Here is a 26,524-nt window from a genome sequence, read left to right on the forward strand (position 1 = left end):
GGGTTTTAAGGGCTTATTTTACTTCTCATTATCCTGCTCTGATTTTGTTAGTAATAAATTTACTTTGCAACCTAAAGTTGAGCCTGTTTTACCCTTGAAATGTTTTTTCCCAGTCCTTATCTCACTCATGAACTGTTCGTAATTTTTTTTTTCCTTCTCCACTGCCCAGCTGTAGCAGAGGATGGTGAGCGAGTGACTCTTGTGGGTGCCTGGCATTGGGCCAATGTCAAACCACAACATATACCTAAATGCAACTTTACCTACAGTCAGTTTTATCAATGTATTTTATATGCAGTAGACAAATAGCCAACTGTTATCAAAATTTCATTTTTACAGTGTCCTATTACTTGAACACAAAGTTATTTTCTATGGAGAGTCTATTGGCAGCTTGATTATTTTAAAAACTTATGTTTCAGGTTTAAACATAACATTCATGGTAGCCTTACATTACACACAAGCCCAACCAATATATATGTTATAAAATGGTTTAATGGATGCATGCATGTCTGATACAGTGATAAAAAAATTACTGAAATTTAATTGTTCACTTTTGTAAACATTTTACAAAAACATTGTGATTTACTTGAATGGATACACAGTCCTTGATGGAAGAATTATTTAGACTGAATCGAATCTGTGGCACATTAAAGAATAAAGCTGACAAGATCTGTTCTGCATATTCTTTTCACATGATTCCAGCAAGAGAAACAGCATGGTATAAAAAGTATACAGGAAAGGTTGTTCTTACCATAACCGTCAAACTCTGGAAATTGCAAATACATGTTTAAGTGGTTGAAAAAGTCAGTCATAATAATTGTAACCACTCAGAAATTACAGTAAGAAATGTTATGCAGTTACATGTAGCTGTCAAAACAATGCATATCTTTCCTTGTCAGTTGGTAATTCTTTTCCAACATGACAGGAAAACTTTGGCATTTGCAGGCATTGAAAATCATTTTCAAAGTTCACCACAGTCACAGCATTTTCTTTGTAAAAGGTAAACTGTACACCAAGGCTCAGAGGCTGTAAAAACTGGTTCCAAGTGGGAAAAAGTGCAAATATCCTGCACAGATAGCTTAAAGGGCTGGTGGTTCAATCATTTGCTAAGAGAATCTTTGTTTTCTTTTTTGCATAGTTCACACATCACTGGGAATGTGACAGGGTGTGCTATTTTTGGCAAGAGCAAAAAAAGTGATACCTGTGTGAGTTGCCATGTTAGACATGCGGGATCCATGTAGAATTCAGGTAGAAGGCTGCTACCTGATGTTATTAGACAGTGAATATTGATGTTGCTTTTGTTGAAGCAGTTCTGTAATAGCCAATAGCTTCTTAAGAACATGCTGTAGAAAAAAATACAAAAAAAAACAAACAACAAAAAAACCCCAGTACAACCCTACATTAGCAACTAGAAAAAAACAACACCCATCTTGCTTGAGAAGCATCTTCAACATTAACCTACCAGATGTAGAATTAGGTAATTTAAATTGACATTCCCCACACCCTCTCCCCTCAGCTCCAGTTTCACAGTCACTAAGACATTACTTCAAAAGGAAACTGTAAAACAGCAATATGCAATTTATCTGCAGCCATGGAAACCCATTAAGTCTTGCCAACTTAGAACTGTTTCATTATCAAACTCTCAGGTTATCTGTTAAAAACAGTCTGTAAACCAAAAATCTATTCTGGGGTATTTTCCTCATGTGAAAGTGCAGAACTGGGCCAAGAACATGAAAAAAAATGGTGGAAAAAAAATAGATGATAATACAATTCACTTCTGCACGAGCAGAAGCACCGTCTAACTTTCTGAAAACCTAGTCATTAAACTTGAACAAATGCAACAGAACATACAAAACAGACTGAGAAATTGTATTGCTAATGCACTGTCAGGAGTTCAATAATTTTTTCATTATAGTAGAACTATGTTCAACTACAACACGTTGATGATTAACATTAGGGCACTTATTAAAAAAAAAAAAAGATTCAAGAGTTTTTTAAATGGAAACCCATGAGGAGAAATTACTCCTCTGAAGTAGAAATATAAGTGCATTGAGAAAACAGTGTCGCATTTATGACCATTAAGTGCTACAGATGTAGTCCTCGTGAAAGAAATTCTATCCCTTATCTGTAAGCAACACATATTTAATACAGAACACTTCTACTACCCGGACTTGCCAGTCTAGCCATAATTTTTGCTTTTTCAAGACTGGAGGTAGCTGTGAATTATGAACATGATTGATTTTTTCCTCTCACATGCCACTGAAGAAACAAATTATAGTAGTTATTAAACTAGTTTAGTTTTTAATTGCTATAATGTAGTATTATCAGTTTTAATTTCTTGAGATTTCTTCTGCCAAAGCTAATTGAATACAAATATATTTTCACCATTCGCAAAATTGCCATAAGCGTTCCTAGTAATACCCTTATTTAAAAAAAAATTACTGCCAAAAAATACATTATTTGAGTGACATCTGCTGAGATGAAATATAGATTTATCATCTCTGGGTTTAAATTAAGGCCTTGAAAGAGTCAGGATATAGGAAGCTCAGTCTTTAAACCATGACAATAATAAGAAATCTGATTACAAGAAGTTATTTTGAAGCAATTAAATTAAGAACTATTTAAAAAACTACCTCTTCGACATGAGTCATTAAATAGTTTGAGCTGATACTGATTAAATTTAAGGAAAAACATCTCTAAACCAAAAGACTTTCTATAGTACAACCGTCCTGCCCCCAAATCATTAGCATTAAAAAGGGAACAGTATTTAAATTATCTCCTGCACAGCACAGTATACTAGTCAAACATACCAAAACATATTACTGTGCAATAAGTAGGATTGGCAAAAATGCATGAAGTCATGCAGATTTTTTTCCTCTTAAAAATAAGTTTTCATAAAAGTGGTACACAAGTTTAATATTTGGAACAGAACACTCATTTATATCATTTACTAGAAAAGTGTGCCATGATTGTTTACAAACTAAATAAATTAGGAAGCAGAAATGAAGTAGTGCTAGAAAGCTAAGGAAAGTAAATTAAGCTGTTTAGTTCTCAATTAGATGACCTAGATCCTAAAACTAGAGCCTGCCAGGAGACAGTAATTTCTTGAGTTTAGGCTTCCTTCCACTAGAAACTAAAAACTTCACCTGGAAACTAAAGAAAAAAAAAAAAAAAAAAAAAAAAAAAACACAAAAAACCAAAACAACAAAAACCAAAACCCAAAAAAAACCCAACAAAAAACCCAAACAAACAAACAAACAAACCACAAAAAAACCCAAAAAGCAAAAACAACCCCAAAAAACCAAAACCACCCCAAACCAATGAATGATCTCCTTTCGCTGGTGGCCAAGTTTAGGGACAAAGTTGAAAGACTAAGGAGTATTAGGGAAAGTGAAATAGATTGGTGGAGTTCCACCCTTCCATCCTTGAGGGAGGCCCAGCAGGAGTCAGAGGACTTCCATGCCTCCCACTGTCAGACAATAGGAGGACACCTGGTGGATGAAGGGGAGTGGAAATGGGTCCCTACTTGGGGAGGTAATAAAAATTCTTCCTGAATCTCATCACCTACTCAGGTGCCACTTCTGAATAGGTATGAGGCCCTGGATCTAGAGGGTCAGCCAGATGACATAGAAGAAAATTATCTGCTCAGTGAGCCTCCCAATTAGGCTTCATCTATCAGATGGATCACCATCTCTGACATTAAAATGAAAAGAAGGGTAGTCATAGTGGGTGAGTCCTTTCTGAGGGGAAGAGGGCCCCATATGTTGACTGGACCCATCCCACAGGGAGGTCTGTTGTCTCCCTGGGGCCTGGGTACAGGATATTAACGAGACTTCCTGGGCTGATTCCGCCCTCTGATTACTACCCACTGCTGATATTCCAGGCTGGCACCAATGAGACTGAAAAGAGGAGCATCAGGGAAATTAAGAGGGACTTTAGGGCACGAGAACAGGTAGTATTCTGCTCAGTCCCTTTAGTGGCAGAGAAAAACAATGAAAGGATTAGGAGAGCCCACATTATCAACAAGTGGATCAAGGGTTTGTGTCATCAGCAGAATTTTGGGTTCTTTGATTATGGGACAACTTTTATGGCACCTGGCCTGCTGGAACTAGATGTGCACCATCTCTGTTAAGGGAAGGTTTTGAGGCCATGAACTGGCAGAAGTTATTGAGAGGGCTTTAAACTAGGTTTGAAGGGGGAAAGGGATGCAGCTGGGCTGTTTAGAAGCAGGCCCAAGGGTGGTAAGCCTGAGTCAGGGGGGTGAAATCAGTAGCCCAGCTGACGTGGATGTATACCAATGCACACAGCATCAGTAACAAGGAAGAGCTGGAAGCCATGGCACAACAGCAAAGTTATGATGTAGTCGCAATCACAGAAATGTGATGGGACTACTCAAATAGCTGGAGCACTACACTGAATGGCTACAAGCTCTTCAGAAGAGACAGGAGAGGGAGAAGAGGAAGAGGGATGGCCCTTTATATTAGGGAGGCTTTTGATGCCATGGATATTGAAACTAATGATGATGAAGTTGAATGCCTATGAGTAAGAGTTAAGGGGAAGGCCAATAAGGCTAACATCCTCCTGGGAGTCTGTTATCATCCACCCAATCAGGAAGAAGAGGTGGAAAACTTATTCTATAAGCAGCTGGAGAATGTTGCAGGATCACCAGCCCTTGTTCTCGTAGGCAACTTAAACCTACCAGACATCTACTGGGAACTTAATACAGCAGAAAAGAAAAGCAGTTCAGGAAATTTTTGGAGTGTGTGGAGGACAACTTTTTGTCACAGCTGGTGAGTGAGCCCACCAGAGGAGGCACTATGTTAGACCTGTTGCTTCCAAGTAGAAATGGGCTGGTGGGAGAAGTGGTGGTTGCAGGCCACTTGGGGCACAGTGATCATGAAATTATAGAATTCTCGATATTTGGTGAAATCAGGAGGAACATCAATAAGACTCTTACATTAGACTTCTGGCGGGCAGACTTTAGCCTAATTAGGAGACTTATTCAGAGAGTTCCTTGGGAAGCAGCCTTTAAAATAAGGAGTCTAGGAAAGGTGGCCATGCTTCAAAACAGAGATCTTGAGAGCACAGGAACAGACTGTCCCTGTATGCTGAAATATGAGTCAACGAGGCAAAAGTCTGGCCTGGATGGGCAATGAGGTTTCGAAGGATCTTAGGAATAAAAAGAGGATGTATCATCTTTGGAAGGAGGGTCAGGTCTCTCAGGAAGTATTTAAGGGGGTTGCTAGGGAATGTAGGAAAAAAATTAGGGAGAACAAAGTTCAAAATTAATTTGGCAACTTCTGTAAAGGATAATAAAAAAATGTTTCTATAAATATATTAATGGAAAAAGGAAAGGTGAGGCCAACCTTTGTTCTCTATTGGATGTGAGAGAGAACTTAGTAACTTCAGATGAGAATGCGGAAGTGCTTAACGCCTTTTTTGCCTCAGTCTTTGGTGGGAAGGCAGCTTGTCCTCAGGACAACTGTCCTCCTGGGTTGGTAGATGGGTGTCAGGGAGCAGAATGGTCCCCCTGTTATCCAGGAAGAGGCAGTCAGAGAACTGCTGAGATGCTTGAATGTTCATAAATCTATGGGCCCAGATGGGATCCATCCCAGGGTGATGAGAGAGCTGGCAGATGAGCTTGCAAAGCCACTCTCCATCATTTACCAACAGTTCTGGCTCACTGGCAAGGTTCCAGATGACTGGAAGCTGGCCAATGTGACATCCATTCACAAAAAAGGTAGGAAGGAGGATCCTAGTAATTATAGACCAGTCAGCCTGACCTCAGTACCCGGTAAGGTAATGGAACAGTTTATATTGAGTGTCATCACACAGCACTAACAGGATGGTCGGAGTATCAGACCCAGCCAGCATGGATTTAGAAGAGGTAGGTCATGTTTGACCAACCTGGTCTCTTTTTATGACCAGGTGACCCATCTGGTGGACGTGGGAAAGGCTATGGATGTTGTCTATTTGGACTTCAGCAAGGCCTTTCACAGTGTCTCACACAGCATACCCCTGGGAAAAGCTGGCAGCCTGCAACTTAGACAGGAGCACTCTTTGCTGGGTTAGGAACTGGCTGGACGATCGGGCCCAGAGAGTGGTGGTGAATGGTGCTGTATCCAGCTGGCAGCCAGTCACCAGTGGTGTTCCTCAGGGGTCTGTGCTGGGGCCAGTTCTGTTCAATATCTTTATTGACAACATGGATGTGGGTGTTGAGTCGTTCATTAGTAAACTTGCAGATGACACTAAGCTGGGAGTGTGTGTTGATCTGTTGGAAGATAGGATGGCTCTGCAGAGAGACCTGGAATGGTTGGATGGATGAGCAGAATCTAATAGGATGAAGTTTAATCATTCCATGTGTCAAGTCCTGCACTTTGGCCACAATAACTCCCTGCAGCGTTATAGTCTGGGGATGGTGTGGCTGGATGGTGCCCAAGCAGAAAGGGACCTGGGGGTTCTGGTCAGCTGCTGGCTGAACATGAGCCAGCAGTGTGCCCAGGTGGCCAAGAAGGTCAATGGCCTTCTGGCCTGTATCAGGAATGGTGTGGCCAGCAGGAGCAGGGAGGTCATTCTTCCCCTGTACTCAGCATTGGTGAGGCCATACCTTGAGTATTGTGTCCAGTACTGGGCCCCTCAGTTTAGGAAGGAGGTTGAGATGCTTGAACGCATCCAGAGGAGGGCAACAAGGCTGGGGAAGGACTTGGAACACAAGCCCTATGAGGAATGGCTGAGGGAGCTGGGGCTGTTTAGCCTGGAGAAAAGGAGACTCAGAGGTGACCTTATCACTACAACTTCCTGAAGGGTGGCTGTAGACAGCTGGGGGTTGGTCTCTTTCTCCAGGCAGCAACTGACAGAATGACAGGAGATGATCTTAAGCTGCGCCAAGGGAAATATAGGTTGGATATTAGGAAAAAATTTTTTACAGAAAGAGTGATAAAGTGCTGGAATGGTTTGCCCCAGGAGGTGGTGGAGTCACCATCCCTGGATGTTTTTTAAAAAAATTGGATGTGGCACTTGGTGCCATGGTTTAGTTGAGGTGTTATGGCATGGGTTGGACTTGATGATCTTGAACGTCTCTTCCAACCTAGTAATTCTATGATTCTGTGAAAAAAAAGCCCCCACTAAAATCAAGCAAAACAAACCCCCAAAAACCCCAAAAGAGAAAAACCAAAACAAAATACCAAAAAAAACCCAACCAAAAGTCCTCAACACACTGATTTAAAACATCTTTGGATTTGTTGTATACTTAGTTCATATTTTTGAGCTTCTTTACCTTTACAACTAGCAATCTCCTGGTGAAATGTACATATTTATCATTCATACTGCTGGAGAGAAAAAATTACAAAGGAATCATAATGTTAAACAATAACTCTAGACATGCTATCTGTATGTGTGATTTTTGCTAATCATTATAGTTTACCTGCATTACACCTCGCTCATTGCTAAGTGTCCGAAGTTCATCTGAATGAGCCACACACATCTCATGCAAGGCTGCCAGATAACGAGATAAGTCAGTTCTAGGGTAATCTGTAGTGTCTGGGAGCTCAGGAACATTCTTTAACAAAAATTATGAGAACAGGCTTAGAATGGTGAGTAGCCAGGCATAAAAGAAATTAAATTACAGTTCTACACACCTGCCAACAGTTGTTTTGATACTGCAAGCAAGTACCATGCTTTTCTTCATAATTAAGTCTTCTGTCCATGTTATCTAATACAAATTATTTATTTCCTCCTGTCCACAATCATCTATTTTATGAAGATAATTAATCTATGGTTACACATTTCACATAGAGAGATTACTGAATATACAGCAATTCCTATTCCTAATAGGAGGGTTTGATGCTGCTATGCTGTCTCTGACCTGTCTAGAAAGATACTAAGAAAAAGAGATTCATATCATATCTTCCCCCCAATGAGGGGGATACATCCATTAGATGTTTGTCATTTTATTTTTTTTAAAATTTAAATCAGGCAATAGCAACAACAAAATTGGACACCAAAAATTCCCCAAACTATCAAGTCAGTAAATCCACTAATAAAATAATGTAATTCAAACAGTAGATTAATCAGTTGTTTTAAAACCCAACCATTTTCCAAGTCCTCATGCATAATCTACCATTTAAAGAAAAACAACAGAGTATCATAATATGCAGAAGTTGCCATTTAACCGTAAAAAGGTGACATTTGGCAGTCTATCTGAATGACACCTTTCAAAACAGTAATTCTTATAATTTATCAAAATAGTCTGAGATGTTTTCTAGGCCACTTTTAATGGATAAATTCAGGAATAATAAGATAGGCATATCTCTTTCATTTTCCTTTTTTCAAAAAATTATCGGTTTAAACATAAACTTATATACATACCTGAGCTCCTTACTCATTATAACTATCATACACAAAATAGTAATGGCTTCAAATTGAACTGCAACTATTATTTTCCTTTAAACTACAATATCCAGAATTCATGCAGTGAGACATTTGGTTATGTATAACTAAAATAGAACACAATATTTTCAACAAGTTCAATTTTTTTTAATCTCAGGTCAAAATCGTATGACAAATTACACATTAGATTTTCTTTATTTTAAGATATTTTTGACAAGATTGGTATTTTTGTCTGAAAGCCCTAATCTTTGGGGAGAAGCTCAAATAGATATCACGTCTACAACAGTACTTTCTAACAGGACATTTGATTGGTTTTGATTCTGTGTGGCAGGCCAGCAATATGCAGTTGCTAAACATGCACAAGAAAAATATTTCAGTAACAAGCATTCAAAATTTTGAGGAAGCTGATGCATTTTTGAACTAGTTAACAAGGACTATAAAGAATTTTAACTCACAATGTTGCAATACAGATTGCAATTTTTATTTTTAAACCACTTACCCCAAGTTCATCTAAGAACATGATCATGCGATGTTTGTTACTCTTGATGAATGGATTTACCCCCTCCATATATGGCTCCTGGTAATTTTAAAAAGTATTTATTAGAACAAATTGATACCAATTTAACAGTCATACCTGAAGTGAACATATTGTAATCAGAGACAAATGACACTGCAAAACAAATGCATCATCTTTTTCAAGTGAATTTATGATGACTGGTGTACAACCAGTCAAAAGATTACACTTTTTTCTGCTCCAGATGGATTCTGAAATTGTTTATATATGCATTGTGACATGAAATGTTACATTTCTGAAATACTGAAAATGCTTTTTTCATTGCAGCTATATAATGAAGAAAAAACTTTCAGAGGTGACATCAGCAGCATCAACATCAGGAATAATTGCCCTCCTTTTTGTTCTTTCATTAATGCTTACATTCCAAGTTGTGAGTGTCAGACAAATGGCATTATAATGGCAGCCTGAAATTTCTTTCTTTCATTATGCTTAAGTCAACCGATTTTTATTGTTCAACCATGTTGTGACTTGGAAATTAGAACAGGCCAATTGTTGCTGGCATTCTTTTAGTGATGCAATAGAAAGTTTAGTAAAAGCTGAGGCTTTTTAAGGAAACTTTTAAGACTGATTTACAAAATTATGTCAAGCAGTATGAAAACAAGTACAAATAAAAGGGTGTTTCAAAATGCTGTACCAACAGAAAACACCAGTCTAAAGAATAAGTAAAGAAAAAGTGTGTGTATGTGTGCATGTGTGTGTGAACCAGAGGTTGGTAGTTGTTAATATGTTTCCAAATTAAAATACTTTATATCCAGGCTGGAAGTTTAGTCCTAATTGGTCTCAAACTAAAAGTGAATTATTATATATAGTATATAAAAGAACATGGATGTGGAATGTATTTCAAGGTTCTGTACAGAGACATACCAATATTACTGAAAGATATCTCCCCATTTTGACATGAAATAATCAATGGAAATGCAAAAAGGCTCCCATCATCTACTTCAGGCAAATGAGTCATACTTCTTGAATAGATTTTTTATAATCACAGATTTCTACTCTAGTATTTCTCAGTTGTCTTTTTGATAGGGATTTTCCTAAAGAAAATTTATTCATTTTACCATCCCATAGATATTTTCTTTGTGGAGGGATGGCTGCCTGCCTCTCCTCTCCCACTTTTCCGACTCCAACACTCATCTTTTTGACTAGGGGAAACCAGTAGACATGGTGATTTTGGATTTTAGCAAAGCTTTTGATACTGTCTCTCACAGTATCTTTGTGGATAAAATGTCCAGCACACAGTTAGAAAAGTCTGTAATACATTAGGTGAGCAATTGGCTAATGGGCCAGGCTCAAAGGATCATACTAAATGGGGTTATAGTAAAATCAGGCTGGCCGCCAGTCATCAGTGAGGTTCCCCAGGGCTCAATTTTTGGGCCAGTGGTCTTTAATGTTTTTATAAATTTTCCAGACACAGGAATCAAACATACATTAAGTTTGCTGATGATAAAGTAGGAGAAGCTGTGGACTCCATCAAGGGTAGAGAGGCCTTACAGAGTGATCTGGATAGACTAGAGAGCTGGGCAATCACCAACCATATGAAATTTAACAAGGACAGGTGCTGGATTCTGCACCTGGGATGGGGTAATCCTGGCTATACATACAAATTGTGAGACAAAAGGCTGGAGAGCAGTCCCACAGAAAGAGACCTGGGGTCCTGGTTGATGGCAAGTTGAATATGAGTCAGCAGTGCCCTGGCAGCTAGAAGGGCCAACCGTGTCCTGGGGTGCATCAGGCAGAGCATCACCAGCCGGTCAAAGGAGGTGATTGTCCTGCTCTGCTCTGAACTGGTATGGTCCCATCTCAACTACTGTGTGCAGTTTTGGGTGCCTCAATATAAAAAGGACATCAAACTATTAGAGTATGTCCAGAGGAGGGTAACCAAGACATTGAAAGACCTCGAGGGCAAGAGCGGCTGAGGCCACTTGGTATGTTCAGCTTAGAAAAGGCTGAGAGGTGAGCTCATCATAGTCTGCAACTTCCTGAAGGGGGGCAGTGAGATGCTGATCTCTTCTCTCTGGTGACTAGCAGTAGGACATGAGAAAATGGAATGAAGCTGCTTCACAGGTAGTTCAGACTGGACATTAAGAAAAGATTCTTAACTGAGAGGGTGGTCAGTCACTGGAACAGCCTCCCCAAGGAAGCAGTCACGGCACCAAGCCTATCACTTCAAGGACAATATGGGTGATACCCTTAGTCATATGATTTACTTTTAGGTAGTCCTGTGGGAAGTATGGAGTTAGACTTGCTGATCATTATGGATCCCTTCCAACTTGAGATATTCTATGATTCTATGAATACTAGAGTATGACTACTACCCTTTTTGCCATTGACAGACAGAAAAAAAGAGTTCACATACTTCCACTGTTGTCTTTGAAATGAATGTCTGAGTTTATCTGTTCTCATAGCATAAAAATATGGTTACATCACTCTATAATGCCTACTAGCATGGCCATTAATTTATCAGTTATTTTAACATGCCACTGCTGTTGTTCCTACTACCAGATCGAAAATCTTTATGGTAAGTACCAAATCATTCACATAAGTTTCTAGATTACTCATTCTGAAATTACTGACTCCTCTTTCCAAATCAGTCATACTTTATAATACTGCTCTAGGTTAAATCAATACCCTGTTGAGCTCCAGCTAAAGAGGATAGAAAAAAAAATGCAGGAATAAAGCCTCCTTGCTGATAAGACACTCAGGTCACACATCAGGATTTGCATAAGAATAATACAGACAAAATCTGTTTCTGTTAACATGAACTTGGCAATCTTCTAGACCGTTCTGTGTAAAATTATATTCACCTTAGCTCCAAATTCAACCAGATTTGCTAAATTCTGCACAGACTTGGCAACCAGCGTCAGCGTTCTTGCAGCAGTAGGGGAAGGAGAATCTGATAGGAATAGAAAGTAGAAAGTTACTGACCATTTAAATAGAAAGTAGAAAGTTACTGACCATTTAAAACCCCCAGTAGTCACAAGAGAATTCTCTTCCACAATTTATCACGGAATTTAATACTTTAAATGCTGTAAGAGAACTGCATGTGAAAAAATTCTCATGATCAAGTAAACTTTTGGTGTTTTAGTAATTATGTCCACAATAAACATCAATATGCATATCTGACTGTCTTAGTTTAAGACAATTTACAGGACGGAGACTCCAAAGTGAGTTACCTCCCCTTAGTTTTAACCACTCCCCTTTCATCAAAAAGGAGAGACAAATGCAAGAAGATATAAGTGAAAAAATAAGAGTTTACTAAAAATAAAACAGCAACAACCAAGATAACAGCAATAACCACTAGATACAAAGGTGCTGAGTCATGTGGTCCCCCCGGGAACAGAGAAAACAAGGTAGCAGAGAAGCCTCCTCCTACTAAGATAGCAGCCACCGTGGCAGCCCATGTGGCCTAGGGGCCAAAGAAAAGATGGTAGAGAAACTCCCATCTCCCAAGATGGTGGCCACTGTAGCAGTCCACGTGGCCCAAAGGACAAAGGCAAGATGGCAGAGAAGCCCCCTACTGCGGACCACACAGCCGAGAGAGAGAAAAAAGGAAAACAACACAGCAACCAAGCCTCTGCAGTTCCAGAACACTCCCTCCCCCCAAAACAACAACCAACAAGGAACAGAGACAAAATAAAACTCAGAAAAAAATATTATTGCCCAAAAGGCTCTGATGCTGCAAAAATACTGAAAGAAAATTCCCAGCATCTGCAGGTCTGATCCCTCCTCAACATGGTGCAGCTGGAACCGTGGGCAGTGGCTTGAAAAACCCTTGCAGAGCAGGTCCAACCCCTCCTTGGCACAGGGCAGGCAGCAGCAGTGAAGGTATTGTGAAATTCTCCAAAGCCCAGGACGAGCATAAGAGCTCCTGCCTCGTGCTGCCTCACAGGAGTTGGCAAGTAGCAGACAACCCAACAAGCAGCGATGGTGTTGTGAAATCTGCTCTGAAACAGCTTCGGATTGTGAAATGCAGCTTCTCAGGTTGCCCCATTACAGCAAGGAAGTATGTTAGAAACTTTGCTCCAAAACAAAAGAGCCCCCTTAGGTTTTTTTTGTTTGGTTGGTTGGTTTTTTATTAACAGCTCTAACAATCCTATATAAAGTCCATAAACTTATCTTAGTGAAAGTCGAGAATATTATCTGAACTTCCAAACAGGACTAGCACTTACAGACAAGCTTAAAAGGGATTACACAAATTTATGGATAACAACTTAATTTACAGCTAAAAACACACTGGTCTCAATGCAGTCCCCAAATTAGAAAATAATATAATCTGAAGATTATAAAAATAATAAAGAAATTATAGTAAAAATGTGTGCTAATGTCTTTACAAATAATTCGATGGGTGAAGGTATGTGTGTTAATGTCTTTGAAATGAGTCAATGTCTCCACCAACTTCAAGCCACAGGTTTGAATTTAAAATGGTGACTTCTGTAAAGGATAATAAAAAAATGTTTCTACAAATATATTAATGGTAAAAGGAAAGGTGAGGCCAACCTTTGTTCTCTATTGGATGAGGGAGGGAACTTAGTAACTGCCGATGAGGAGAAGGCGGAAGCGCTTAATGCCTTCTTTTCCGCAGTTTTCAGTGGGAAGACAACTTGCCTTCAAGACAACTGTTCTCTTGAGTTGGTTGATGGTGTCAGGGAGCAGAATGTTCCCCCCTTACCCAAGAGGAGGCAGTCAGAGAACTGCTGAGATGCTTGGATACTCATAAATCTATGGGCCCAGATGGGATCCATCCCAGGGTGATGAGAGAGCTGGCAGATGAGCTTGCAAAGCCACTCTCCATCATTTACCAACAGTCCTGGCTCACTGGCAAGGTTCCAGATGACTGGAAGCTGGCCAATGTGACATCCATTCACAAAAAAGGTAGGAAGGAGGATCCTAGTAATTATAGACCAGTCAGTCTCACCTCAGTACCTGGCAAGATAATGGAACAGTTTATACTGAGTGCCATCATGCAGCACCAACAGGATGGCCAGGGTCTCAGGCCCAGCCAGCATGGGTTTAGGAGAGGTAGGTCGTGTTTGACCAACCTGGTCTCTTTTTATGACCAGGTGACCCATCTGGTGGACGTGGGAAAGGCTGTGGATGTTGTCTATTTGGACTTCAGCAAGGCCTTTCACAGTGTCTCACACAGCATACCCCTGGGAAAAGCTGACAGCCTGCAACTTAGACAGGAGCACTCTTTGCTGGGTTAGGAACTGGCTGGACGATCGGGCCCAGAGAGTGGTGGTGAATGGTGCTGTATCCAGCTGGCAGCCAGTCACCAGTGGTGTTCCTCAGGGGTCTGTGCTGGGGCCAGTTCTGTTCAATATCTTTATTGACAACATGGATGTGGGTGTTGAGTCGTTCATTAGTAAACTTGCAGATGACACTAAGCTGGGAGTGTGTGTTGATCTGTTGGAAGATAGGATGGCTCTGCAGAGAGACCTGGAATGGTTGGATGGATGAGCAGAATCTAATAGGATGAAGTTTAATCATTCCATGTGTCAAGTCCTGCACTTTGGCCACAATAACTCCCTGCAGCGTTATAGTCTGGGGATGGTGTGGCTGGATGGTGCCCAAGCAGAAAGTGACCTGGGGGTTCTGGTCAGCTGCTGGCTGAACATGAGCCAGCAGTGTGCCCAGGTGGCCAAGAAGGTCAATGGCCTTCTGGCCTGTATCAGGAATGGTGTGGCCAGCAGGAGCAGGGAGGTCATTCTTCCCCTGTACTCAGCATTGGTGAGGCCACACCTTGAGTATTGTGTCCAGTTCTGGGCCCCTCAGTTTAGGAAGGAGGTTGAGATGCTTGAACGCATCCAGAGGAGGGCAACAAGGCTGGGGAAGGACTTGGAAAACAAGCCCTATGAGGAACGACAGAGAGCTGGGGTTGTTTAGTCTAGAGAAAAGGAGACTCAGAGGTGACCTTATCACTCTTTACAACTTCCTGACAGGTGGCTGTAGACAGCTGGGGGTTGGTCTCTTTCTCCAGGCAGCAACTGACAGAACTAGAGGACACCATCTCAGGCTGCATCCAGGGAAATATAGATTGGATATTAGTACGAAGTTTTTCACTGAAAGAGTGATTAAATACTGGAATAGTCTGCCCGGGGAGGTGGTGGAGTCACCATCCCTGGATGTGTTTAAAAAAAGACTAAATGTGGCACTCGATGTCATGATCCAATTGAGGTGTTAGGGCTGGGTTGGACTTGATGATCTTGAAGGTCTCTTCCAACCTACACATTCTGTGATTCTGTGATTCTGTTTGTTACAAAACCCAGACAGTTTGACTCCTGAAACAGACAAGTGGGTCTGCACAAGCCTGAGTTTCTGAACTTTGGGGGAAAATGACAGGTTCAAGTGGGGGTGTGTGATAGGCGGTTTACGAAGTCTGTACTTCCCTAGTACCTCAGCCAATGGGGAAAGGAAGAGGGCAACATGTGGCTGGGAGTTTGGGATTAAAAGGAGGCTGTGCCCTCCAAAACTTCAAGAGAGAAAACCCCACAGGCATGTGCCCCAGTGGACTCTCTCCCTTTATTTGAATAAAGATGCAGGACTCCTTTATGGACACTGGCTTTTCATAGCATGATTTTCCATACAAGATGGGAGCTCTTGTCTGGTATCCTTTCACCTTCTGGGGCCAGCACATGGCAAGAGGAGCTGGAGGCACACCTCATCCACTTTTTAGGTGACCAGCTTCCTTTGATGCTGGCTGGCACTGGGCAATTGACTGGGTTCCTGAGACTGTCCAGGAGACAGATGAGAGACTGACCAGAGGGGTCTGTGAAGAGTCCACAGGAAAGGACCACTGGAAATCTCACCGGTGAGTACAGTGGAAACTTTGGGGAGTAAAACATGGCAGGATGCCCAGAGGAGCCTGTAAAGGAAAGTTGAGAAAGGGTCTCTACTATAGGGATGATGATCCCAAAATACCTCCAAAGGGCCCTTTGAGAGAATGTTGAGATGGTTTGCACATTCTCCCAGAGGTAGTTAAGGACATGGACACCCAGAGAGGGCAATAAGGGGAGTCAAGAAGGGGTCTCGGAAACAGGGGACAGATGGTGTTGGTTTGGGAAAGGATTGATTGAGGGGGTGTGAAGGAATATGGTTAAGGCAAATACCAGTGAGACACTACATGATAAGGAAAGAATTCAGAAACAGTGAGGATTGGGATGTTCTTTGCCTTATCTTTAAAATTTGCAGTCTAATATAGGGCCAGTTGCAGGTCTTTTGTAGTCCCAGATTCCAAAATAGGGAAGGCAGGGAGATACTGTTCCTACACCCCCCTACCTCTCCCCTGGTCATTATGGAGCCAGGGTGTAAGATTTGGGTTTGTCCACTTACTACTTAGGACTTAGGGGGGTTTCTCTATGGTGAGGAGTGCTGAGGCCAGGCACAGAAGTGTGGGACCAGGAGCACAGGCTGGGGGCCTGTGGGGAGGTGTAGAGATGGGCCGAGGCTGTGGGGTAAAACCCTATAAAATGCCAGGCTAACCACGCTCCTGGGTCTTTGGATGCTGCTTGCAGCCAGATGCATTAAATCATATCTCTGAGCTATCCATTGTACCCATCTCATTTATTAGCCACATGCAACCCAGCCAAACCAGGATTGGGATTGTGGGGATCACCCTCTCTTCGTGACACGTGGCGCCCTGAACAGGAGACTTCCCTACATTGAGGAAGATCTGCAGGGGTCTCAGTTTGCTGGGTTAGCAAAACCGAGTAGGACCTCTCTGCTGTGGTTTAAACTTGTCAGGCCCAAAGTGAACATGAGTGGCATTCAGAGGAAGCCCAGCCGTCTTGGAGTCCTGCAGGAAGTCAGGTGAGAAGAGAGAAAGGGAAGATCCCATCGCCCCTACCCTAACCGGGCAGGCTCTCCCACCTGACCCCCCCATTTTTTTCTGGGATGCGAGATGGGACAGAAATTTTCCAATTTAGAATGGGATGTATATGGACATTTTAAAAAACTTTTAGCAGACCACAGGATGGAAATCAAGAAACGGGAGCTAAAAACCCTACTGAAATGGGTATTGCAAAATTCTCCATCCGCTGTAAATCTGGGGGGCGCCCTTCCAGCTCCTGCAGGACTCAGCTTGAACTATATTTTTTCCTCGGGTTTTTGGGATCACGTGGGGGTGAAGTTATATGATTTAAGCACCAGGAGAGATTCGATTGCCCCCCATTTGCTGCCTACTTTTCGGGTGATCCTAGAAGCCCTAAAAGCCGAAGAAAAGCAGCAGCAACTGCAGTCTCACACCACCCCGCCCGAGGGAATTGGGATTGCATCCCCTGCACTGAGTGCCTGCTCCCCTTCAACTGGGACTGCTATTAATCTTCATATTCCTAGGAAAAAGACACGCGGGCGAAACCCGTCAAATATACAGGAATCTGGCTTATCGGCTACTCCTGTCCCCTCGTGTCCCCTTTCATCTAGTCCCTCAGATTTTCCTGGAATAGAATACAAAACAGAGATTGCCTTCATGCATGGGAGAAGCTATATCAGTTATCCCAATGTTTCGTCTTCTACCCCACTGGCTTTACCGGGCGAAGAGGATAGCGCTGACCACTGACCACGTTGTCTCCTACCCCCAACATTCCTTTCCCCCCTCCCCTCCCCTTCCTCCCCCCTCCAGCTCCTCTGATTACCCCTCTCCCTCCCGCCTATTCACTTGCAAATGAGGCTGCCCCAGCTTCCTGGCCTGAGCCCATTAAACCGGTTTTGTTGCCTCAAATTTCCCTGCCCCTCTCACTTCCCGCTGGGGCAGGGAACACAGTGCCTGCTCCCACCCCGGCACTGCCCTCATACCTTCCCCCTGGTGCGGGGAGTGCAGGACCCATTCCTGCCCCTGCCTGCTGCCTCCACAGTGCCCCCGACTGCCCCGCCCTCCCTCCCCTCTGGGGCGTAGAGTGCAGGCCTGTTCCCACCCCTGCACTGCCCCTGCCTGCCACTTCTGCCCTGCCCCCAAGCGCCTGCTCCCCCCTCTCAGGGCAGGCTCCGAGGAACCCACAGTGCCTCTGCTCTCGCCATGACAAAGGCGCAGTGTTTCCACCCTCCCTCTCTTCCTCAGAAGAGGACTTAACACTTTTGGATTACAGCAATTCTGTAGTCCCATGGGATAAGATCCAGGCTGGTGCAGTACAAGAAGGTTATTGGGAAATTGCTTCTAAAGTTGCAGCTTTCTCTGTGCTATAAAGATGAGGGAGAGTGGGCCCTAGATGGGAACCCCTTGTGTACGGGGAGGTAAAGGAATTATGCAGGGCTGCCAAGGATTATGGAAGGAATTCCCCTTTTTTCAACAATCTGATTAGAGCTACTTTCTCAGCTCATATACTAACCCCTCATGATTTAAAACATATGACAGTACTGTTGTCACCTACAGAGTATACCTTATGGGAGGGGGGTTGGAAGAGGCTTTAAAATCAATTATTGACCAGTTACGTCGCGGATCAAGCGCGGGCTATACAAACACTGAAACACCTGGTGAGGGAAGGAGAACATGTTCAACTAGATGACCAGGCCATCAATTTATCGAGGCCAGTGCTTGATATTAAAAATGCTGCAAGAAAAGCACTGATTCAAGTGCCTGATGGTAACATACCTGCACCACATCCTGCACAGGATTTTTTAGAAATAAAACAAGGGCCAAATGAGCCATATATGAAATTCATTGACCACCTTAAGCTCACTATTGAGAGACAAATTTTAGAAGAGAAAGCTAAAGATGAATTGGTGCTAAAACTAGGCGTGTCAAATGCAAATCCTGAATGCAAGAAAGGGTTACGTGTCCTTCCCACCGACCCAGAATCAACTCTAATGCAAATGATAGAGGCTTGTAACCGCATTGGGACCCCCGAACACTCAGCTGTCCTACAGGCTCAGGCAGTGGGACAGGGAGTGGCAGATGCTTTGACTGCATTGCAGATTGTACCTCAAAAACCACAACTAAGTATTGGTCCATGCTTTCATTGCAGTAGTCATGGATATTTCAAAAGAGACTGTCCTCAGCTAGAAGCGAGGCCCAGGGATCCTGCCTGTTCCAAGTGTTGCAAGGGTTGCTGTCGTACTAACCCATATCGCCCAAAGCAGGGAAACCATGGCAAGTTGGCCCTGGAAAACTTCCAGCAAAGCGTGAGACAGCCTCGTGCCACAACACAAATGCCTCAGCCGCACACACCCATAACCAGTGGAGGCCAGGTAAATCAGAGCTTCAACACCTTGTCTCGGGCCTACCAACTGCCTTGCCCTCAGGTGCCAGGTTGGAATTGGCAAGTGCCAAGCCAGTAGTGTTAACTGACTTTTTCACACCCTCTATATCCACTGGATAGCTTGGGCCAGAAGACCAGATCCATGAATTATTAATTCTTGGAAACTGCAGGTCAAAAACGGAAGGATTTTTTGTTTTACCATCAGTGCTGTCAGTAACATCACAACAAGAAATTACAATATTAGCAATGTCTCCTGACCCACCTTGTTTTATCCCTCAGGGACTAGTAATTGCTCAGGCAATTTTGCCCCCCGAGAAGGATTCTTGAAACACATCAGAGTCCTTAGTGATGTGGACCAAGTTAATAAGTGATAGCTGGCCTAAGATTACCTGCACACTGGAACATATTTACGAAAAAATTGTTTTGACAGGTCTCATTGATACAGGTTCAGTCGTGACGGTCATCTCACAATCCAAGTGGCCTACAGAATGGACCCTTGCTCCTGCTGCAGCAGTCCTATCGGGGATTGGAGGAAACAGCAACAGCTTCAGGAGCATGGGACTGGTTAAATTTGAAGGACCTGAAGGCCAAATTGCCACTACCAAACCTTTTGCAGTAAGGACAAAAACACCCATAGTATTGTGTGGAAGAGTTATTTTGTCCCAGTGGGGTATGCGCCTCGAGACAAATTTTTAATTGGGGCCATTGAAAAGCATGACACCCTTAAATTGACCTGGAAAACTGATAAACCCATACAGATAAATCAATGGCCCCTCCCTAAGGAAAAACATGTCACACTCAAGTCTCTGGTGCAAGAAGTTACAAAAAGGACACATAGTACCCACTAAAAGCCCATGGAAGACACCTGTTTTTGTCATCCAAAAACAAGACAGCAATAAATCGAGACTCCTCCAGGACCTGCGTAAGATCATTGAGGTCATAGAGGGCATGGATGCTCTCCAACCTGGTCTACCATCCCCCGTTATGATTCCTAAAGAATGTAAATTGACTATCATTGATTTAAAAGACTGCTTCTTTGACATTCCCCTTCATCCACATGATGCCCCTCGATTTGCTTCCTCAGTTCCAAGCATTAACAGACGGGCATCCCTTCAGAGGTACCATTGAACCCGTCTGCCATAGGATATGCGAAACTCACTGACTATATGCCAATGGTTTGTGGCTAAGGTTTTGGCCCCTGTTCGCTGACACCATCCACAGGCGATCATTTATCATTACATGGATGATATACTTATTGCAGCTGAAAATGACCCATCTTTAAATGTGACTTTAAAAGCCACTGTGGCAGCTGTCCAAGAAGCAGGACTTACCATCGCAGAGGAAAAGATACCAACAGACACTACCCTGGAAATATCTAGGGCTTAAAATCCTTTCCCAGAATATACAACATCAGCCTTTGCAACTAGATGAGAGACCAGAGACACTCAATGATTTACAAAAACTGTTGGGATCAATGAATTGGATCAGGTCTCTATTGGGGATAACAAATGAGGAGTTAGTCCCTTGTTTGTTTTGTTAAAGGGGAGTTCTGACTTAAATTCACCTAGGCAACTAAGGGATGAAGTAAAAAATGTCTTGGGAAAAGTTTCCCAAGCCATTCAAACCTGTCAAGCACACAGAATAAATCCAAATCTATAATTTCTTTTAGCTATTTTGGGGAAGGGACCTCAACTCCATGCTTTCATTTTTCAATGGGACCCTGAGACATCTGACCCTTTATTGATTTTAGAATGGGTTTTCCTGCCCCATCAGCCGGGGAAAACCATACCAACAGAATCAGAGATGATGGCTTAGCTTATTATCAGAGCCAGATCACACTTATTTTCCCTCACCAGGAAAGATTCCTCTACTACAACTATATATGTTGCTTAAAAAAATTATTTTTATTCTTTTTCAAAGATAGCATCCTTATTTCGGTAATTTTCAAATTTTAAGACCTTTTCTATTAATCACTTGGGAGAAAGGTTATGCTTGTGTTTCAATAGGTAGAAGACCTCAATAAGTTCCGCAGCCAAAACACCATGTAGGCTTGGGGAAGCTTACTGTACTAGCACCTGACATTACCATAATTCATGACCAAAAGATTAGGCATAAAAGATTTGTCCATCAATTTGAATCTGACTGCAAAGACGAAATTACCTTTTGGGGTAAAGGGAAAAGAACAGCAGCCTCAATATTGACCCCTGGGGTTCCTGCTGCAAAAGCTTTAAAAATGCTAAAGAATTTAAGGTGCTGGCTAAGTAGGCAAACCAATGCTACGTCCCAGGCACTGAATGAGCCGCTGACAAATGTTAATACTATCAAGCACAACAACCTGCAAAATAAAGCTACAACAGACTTCCTGCTATTAGCCCAAGGACATGGCTGCGAGGACTTTGAAGGCATGTGCTGCATGAATCTTTCAGACCACAACAAATCCATACACAAGAGCATCCAGATCCTCAAGGAAGGATTCAAAAAATTGCAAAAAGAAGATAACAGTGACTAGTTAAATGGACTATTCAAAAATTAGAACTTATCTAGTTGGACTCATCTTTAATCAAAACAAGTTTACAAATTTTTGTAGTTATTGTTGTTATGCTAAAGTTGTCACCCTGTTTTTTAAATTGTATGTTAAGAGGTTTTCAAAAATCTTTACCAAAGGCCTTTGCAATACTAAGACGAGGGGCAGATGTTGGAGCTGAATTACCTGGAACAGATCAAAGCTTAGCCCAGGTTCCCTACACAGAGGAAATAAACCTGAGATCTTGGAAGGTGGGATGTTAGGAAGATGCTAATTGAGTCACTCAAAATAAGCCACATCGATTCAAGACCTTAGACTTATAAGGTCAAGCCCCTGCCCTGTAACCACGATTGGACACCTGTCCCAGGTAAAACCCTATAAAATGTCAGGCTAACCACGCTCCTGGGTCTTGGGATGCTGCTTGCAGCCAGATGCATTAAATCATATCTCTGAGCTATCCATTGTACCCATCTCGTTTATTAGCCACATGCAACCCAGCTGAACCAGGATTGGGATCGCAGGGATCACCCCCCCTTGTGACAGGATGGAACCTATAGAATGGTGCAGGACCTAAGAATAATGAGACTATTAAACCCAGGCACTCCATGGTCCCAGATCCTTATACCATCTTGAATCAGGTTTTCTCCTCACACTGCTACTATTCAGTACTTGATTTAAAAGATGCTTTCTGGGGATGCCCACTTACAGAGCATAGTTAACAGTATTTTGCCTTTGAATGGGAACAAGAGGGAGAAGGGAAAATAATGAAGATATAGATGATCCTTCCACAGGGATACATGGAAGCACTGGTCTTATTTGGGCAAGATATTAAAAGAATTTACTCCATCCTTGGGAATTAGATTATTGCAGTATGTGAAGGACTTGCCCCTACCAGGAGAATGGGAGGAGGTGGTAGGGGAAGCCACTGTGAAATTACTTAATTTTCTGGCTGGAGGATGGGATCTTGGAGTGTCTGAAGGGAAGGCATAGGTGATGGCTAGAAAGGCTGAATATTTGGGGCCTGTTTTGACTGAAGGCTTGTGATGTGTTGGCTCAGAGGGGGTTCAGGGAATCTTGGAGGTGCCGTTGCCCAGGACTGAAGGGGAGCTGTGACAATTTTTAGGATTAATAGAGTATTGCAGGACCTGGATTAAGGACTTTTTTTTCTGTGACTTTTTAAACCCAGATAGCCCCAACATTGTGGTATGGACACCAGAAAGACAGTAAAACTTTAGCCAGACTCAGAAAAAGAATTGGAATTGCATGTGAATGTTAAACAGGGCTGTGCCAAAGGAATTCTAGTGCTAAAATGTTTGACCCATTGGTGAGAGGGCGACCCCATTGTTTGCTCTAAGGGTAACTGTGGCTTTGTTGTCTGCAGAATTGTGCAGCCACAGCTTTGATGGTAACTGATGGCAGGATTGTTAAAGTCTGGCATCAAGTTCTAAATGGATGACTAGCACTAGATTGTTACAGTATGGAACCTGTTTAATGGAACAGGAGGGTTTAGAATTGAGAAGCAGGGAAGGGTTTAACCTAGCCTCCTGTTTAACTGGTACCGAGGAAAGAGACCTAAAAGAAACTCATTACTGTATCCAGGTAACAGATATCCAGACTTGAGCTAGGGAAGATTTACAGGATACCTCTCAGCCAAATGAGGGAAAGGTGTTTATTGATGGATCTTCAAGAGTAATAGGAGGAAAATGAGTTACTGGATATGCTATAGTAAAAGGAAGGGAATTGCAAGAAGAGGGGAAGCTACCATGCACATGGTCAGCATAGACCACAGAATTGTATGTCTTAATAAAAGCCTGAAAATTGTATCAAGGAAAGGTGGTGAATATATTTACAGATTCAAAATATGCATGTGGGGTGGTACATGCATTTGGAAAACTGTGAGGAAAGAGGTTTGTCAACTTGCAGGGGGAAAACGTTCACTCATGAGAGCTCAATTACTTGCCTGTTGGAGGTGGTGATTTTACCAAGAGAGGTAGAAATAATACATATTAGGGGATATCAGTCAGGGTACTCAGAAGAGACAATAGGTAAAAAACTGGCCAATTGAGAGGTTCAGAAAGCAGCACTTCTGTCAGAGGTCTCTGGGATTCTCCCTTTGCTCCCTGTGGCTCAGCTGTTGCTGGGGGGAGGGGGGAGTGGTGGTGTCTTTTCCACCAGAGGAGTTGGAGATAATTAAAAGTGGTGGGGCAAAAGAAAGAGGGGAGCATTAATTTACAATGGACAGTAAACAGTAGATGCCAGGAGCTTTGACCCTGCAAATATTAAAACAACTCCATCCAGGGAGTCATTGGGGCTCTCGAGGATTGGCAGAGACCTTCCTCAAGATGTACTGCTTTGGGTCTTTTGATTTTAGCAAAATGAGCTATTGAGGGGTGCCTGGCTAAAGTTAATAGGAGATAACCTCCCATGGGAGGGTCCCCATGCTGGAACAGAGGAAGAGTGTGAAGAGTCCTTCTGAGGAATGGCAGAGACAACGTGATGGACTGACCACAACCTCCATCCCTCTGTGCCACTGGGAGGCAGGGAGAAGAGAAAATAGGGAGTTGTTGTTTTACCCCAGCCAGCAGCCAAGCCCCATGCATCCTTGCTCACTCCCCCCAGCAGTGGGATCATGGAGAGATTCAGAAGGATAAAAAGTTTGAAAACTTGTGAGTTGAAATAAAGACAGTTTAATAGGGAAAGCCAAAGTCATGCATACAAGCAAAGCAAAACAAGGAATTAATTCATCCCTTCCCATGGGCAGGCAGGCGCTCAGCCATCTCCAGAGAGCAGGGCCTCATCATGTGCAACGGTTACTTGGAAAGACAAATGCCATCAATCCAAATGTCCACTCCCTTCTTTCTTCTTCCTTCAGCTTTATATACTGAGCATGATGTCATATGGTCTGGAATATCCCTTTGGTCAGTTTGGGTCACCCGTCCCAAGTGAGTCTCCTCCCAACCTCCCATGCACCCCCAACTTCCTCACCAGTGTGGCAGTATGAAAAGTAGAAAAGGCCTTGGGTCTGTGTAAGCACTGCTCAGCAATAGAAAAAATATCTCTATATTATCAACACTGTGTTCAACACAAATCCAAAACACAGCCCCATACCAGCCACTGCGAAGAAAACACTTTACCCCAGCCAAAACCAGCACAGGAGTGAAGTTGAGCCTGGGAAGAAAGAATGGGTAGAGGAAATGTGTTTAAAGATTTGGTTTTATTTCTCATTACTGTACTCTGATTTGATTGGTAATATATTAATTCTATTTCCCTAAGTCTGTTTTGCCCATGAGAGTAATTGTTGAGTGATCTCCCAATCCTTAATTCATGATCCTTTTGTTATATTTTCTCTCTCCTGTCCAGCTAATGAGAGGGAGTGATAGAGAGGCTTTGGTGGGTGCCTGGCATCCAGCCAAGGTCTACCTACCACAAAGGAATACAGCAAAACTTAAAACCTGGAATTCCATCAACACAGCCTTATGCCTGGTACAACAGTAACACACATACTAGCTGTTGCATCTCTAAGACCTCAACTACATCCATAAGGTAAAATGCTCAGAAACTATTCTAGGTACTTAAGCCAAGTGCAGTGGAATAATCTATGCCCTCACCATTCACAATGAAACCTGACGCCAACTTTCAGATATGATCCCTGATGCATGTCAACATCTAAAGCACATCTAAGAACTGTTTAGGAGAATGCTATCTGTTATCAGCCAGAACTAGAACTGTACTGCAGATCAGTAGTGCAATTACACAATCCTGTTCTAGCAAACAGGAATAGTCCCTGTCACTGCTTTATTTACTGACAGAGATGCATTCTACAAAGAGAGCATCAAAACCCAGGATAATGCTTTTGTACTGGGCCTGGCTAGGACAAAGTTAATTTTCTTCAGAGCAGCTCATATGGAGCAGTTTTAGATTTTTGACCAAAACAGCACTGATAGGAGGCTAATATAGCTTTTGCTGAATGATGTTTATATAGCATCAAGGCTGCCTCTGTTTTTTACTGTCTGCCCCAATGAATAGACTGAGGGTGAGAAATAGGCTTGGATTAGACAGAACAGGGCAGATGACCTGAACTAACCAAAGAGATATTCCATAACATATAAAGCCATGCTCAGCAATAAATGGGATAAGAGGGAGGTTTTATGGGTGTCAGCCATCTTTTGTTTAGGAATTGCCTGGGCATCGGTCTACACATGGGAGGTAGTATGATTGCCTTTGCATCACTTGTTTAGTTCTATTACATTTATCCTTTGCTTATTAAACACTTATATATTTTGTTTGTTTTATCTTGATCCTCAAATTTTCTTTTTATTCTTTCTTTTCTTTTCCTCCATCCTACTGAGGGTGAAGAGGAAAGTGAGCAAGTGACTGTGATGCTTTATCTGACAAAAAGGGATAGCCCACAATGGTTTTCTTTATGAAACACTTCAACATTCTTCAACATTCACTTTCTCTTTTTTTTTTTTTTTTTTTTTTTTTTTGGTTGGTTGGTTGGTTTTTTTTACTCTAAAACAAGACATTGTGAACAAACATTGTCTAATCTTTAAGAGTTAGAACTGTATGCTGGCTGTCTTAGGGAGAAAGTCAATTCATTGATATGATTAACATGATTTTGCAGTGTTCAAATGACTTAATATTTTGCTAAATTAGGCAGTAAAGTAAGTTCATGCCTATTATTACATAAAGTATGAATTCAGTCTGAAGCATAGTCACCTGAGATGATATTAAACATCCTTGGGTTCAGGATAGCAGGACAAATCAGTCGAAGAAAAACAAAGCCACTGAAATGGAAAAAAAATAATTTGTTCAATAATAAAGCTATCATAAAATGAATGTAAAATTATG

General features: G+C 42.2%; 1 protein-coding gene across 3 annotated transcripts in view; it reads right to left on the reverse strand.

The window, feature by feature from the left end:
* Positions 1–488: 488 nt before the first annotated feature.
* LOC310922176 (ras GTPase-activating protein 1-like) overlaps positions 489–26,524 on the reverse strand; it is a 147,419-nt gene continuing 121,383 nt past the window's right edge. The window contains exons 21-26 of one of the 3 annotated variants that reach the window (XM_083882592.1): positions 26,393–26,460; positions 11,764–11,852; positions 8,885–8,962; positions 7,421–7,555; positions 7,274–7,325; positions 489–1,340 (exon numbers count right to left, since the gene is read on the reverse strand). In XM_083882592.1, the coding sequence (XP_083738718.1) occupies positions 7,314–7,325; positions 7,421–7,555; positions 8,885–8,962; positions 11,764–11,852; positions 26,393–26,460 (382 nt within the window). In that variant the 3' untranslated portion in view covers positions 489–1,340; positions 7,274–7,313. Of the gene's footprint in view, positions 1,341–7,273; positions 7,326–7,420; positions 7,556–8,884; positions 8,963–11,763; positions 11,853–24,381; positions 24,842–26,392; positions 26,461–26,524 lie in introns of those variants that run through there. The other 2 variants (XM_083882591.1, XM_083882593.1) reach the window with 2 other exon arrangements.

Source organism: Zosterops lateralis (assembly GCF_965231275.1).
Source record: "Zosterops lateralis genome assembly, chromosome: W".
NCBI classification, from domain to species: Eukaryota; Metazoa; Chordata; class Aves; order Passeriformes; family Zosteropidae; genus Zosterops; species Zosterops lateralis.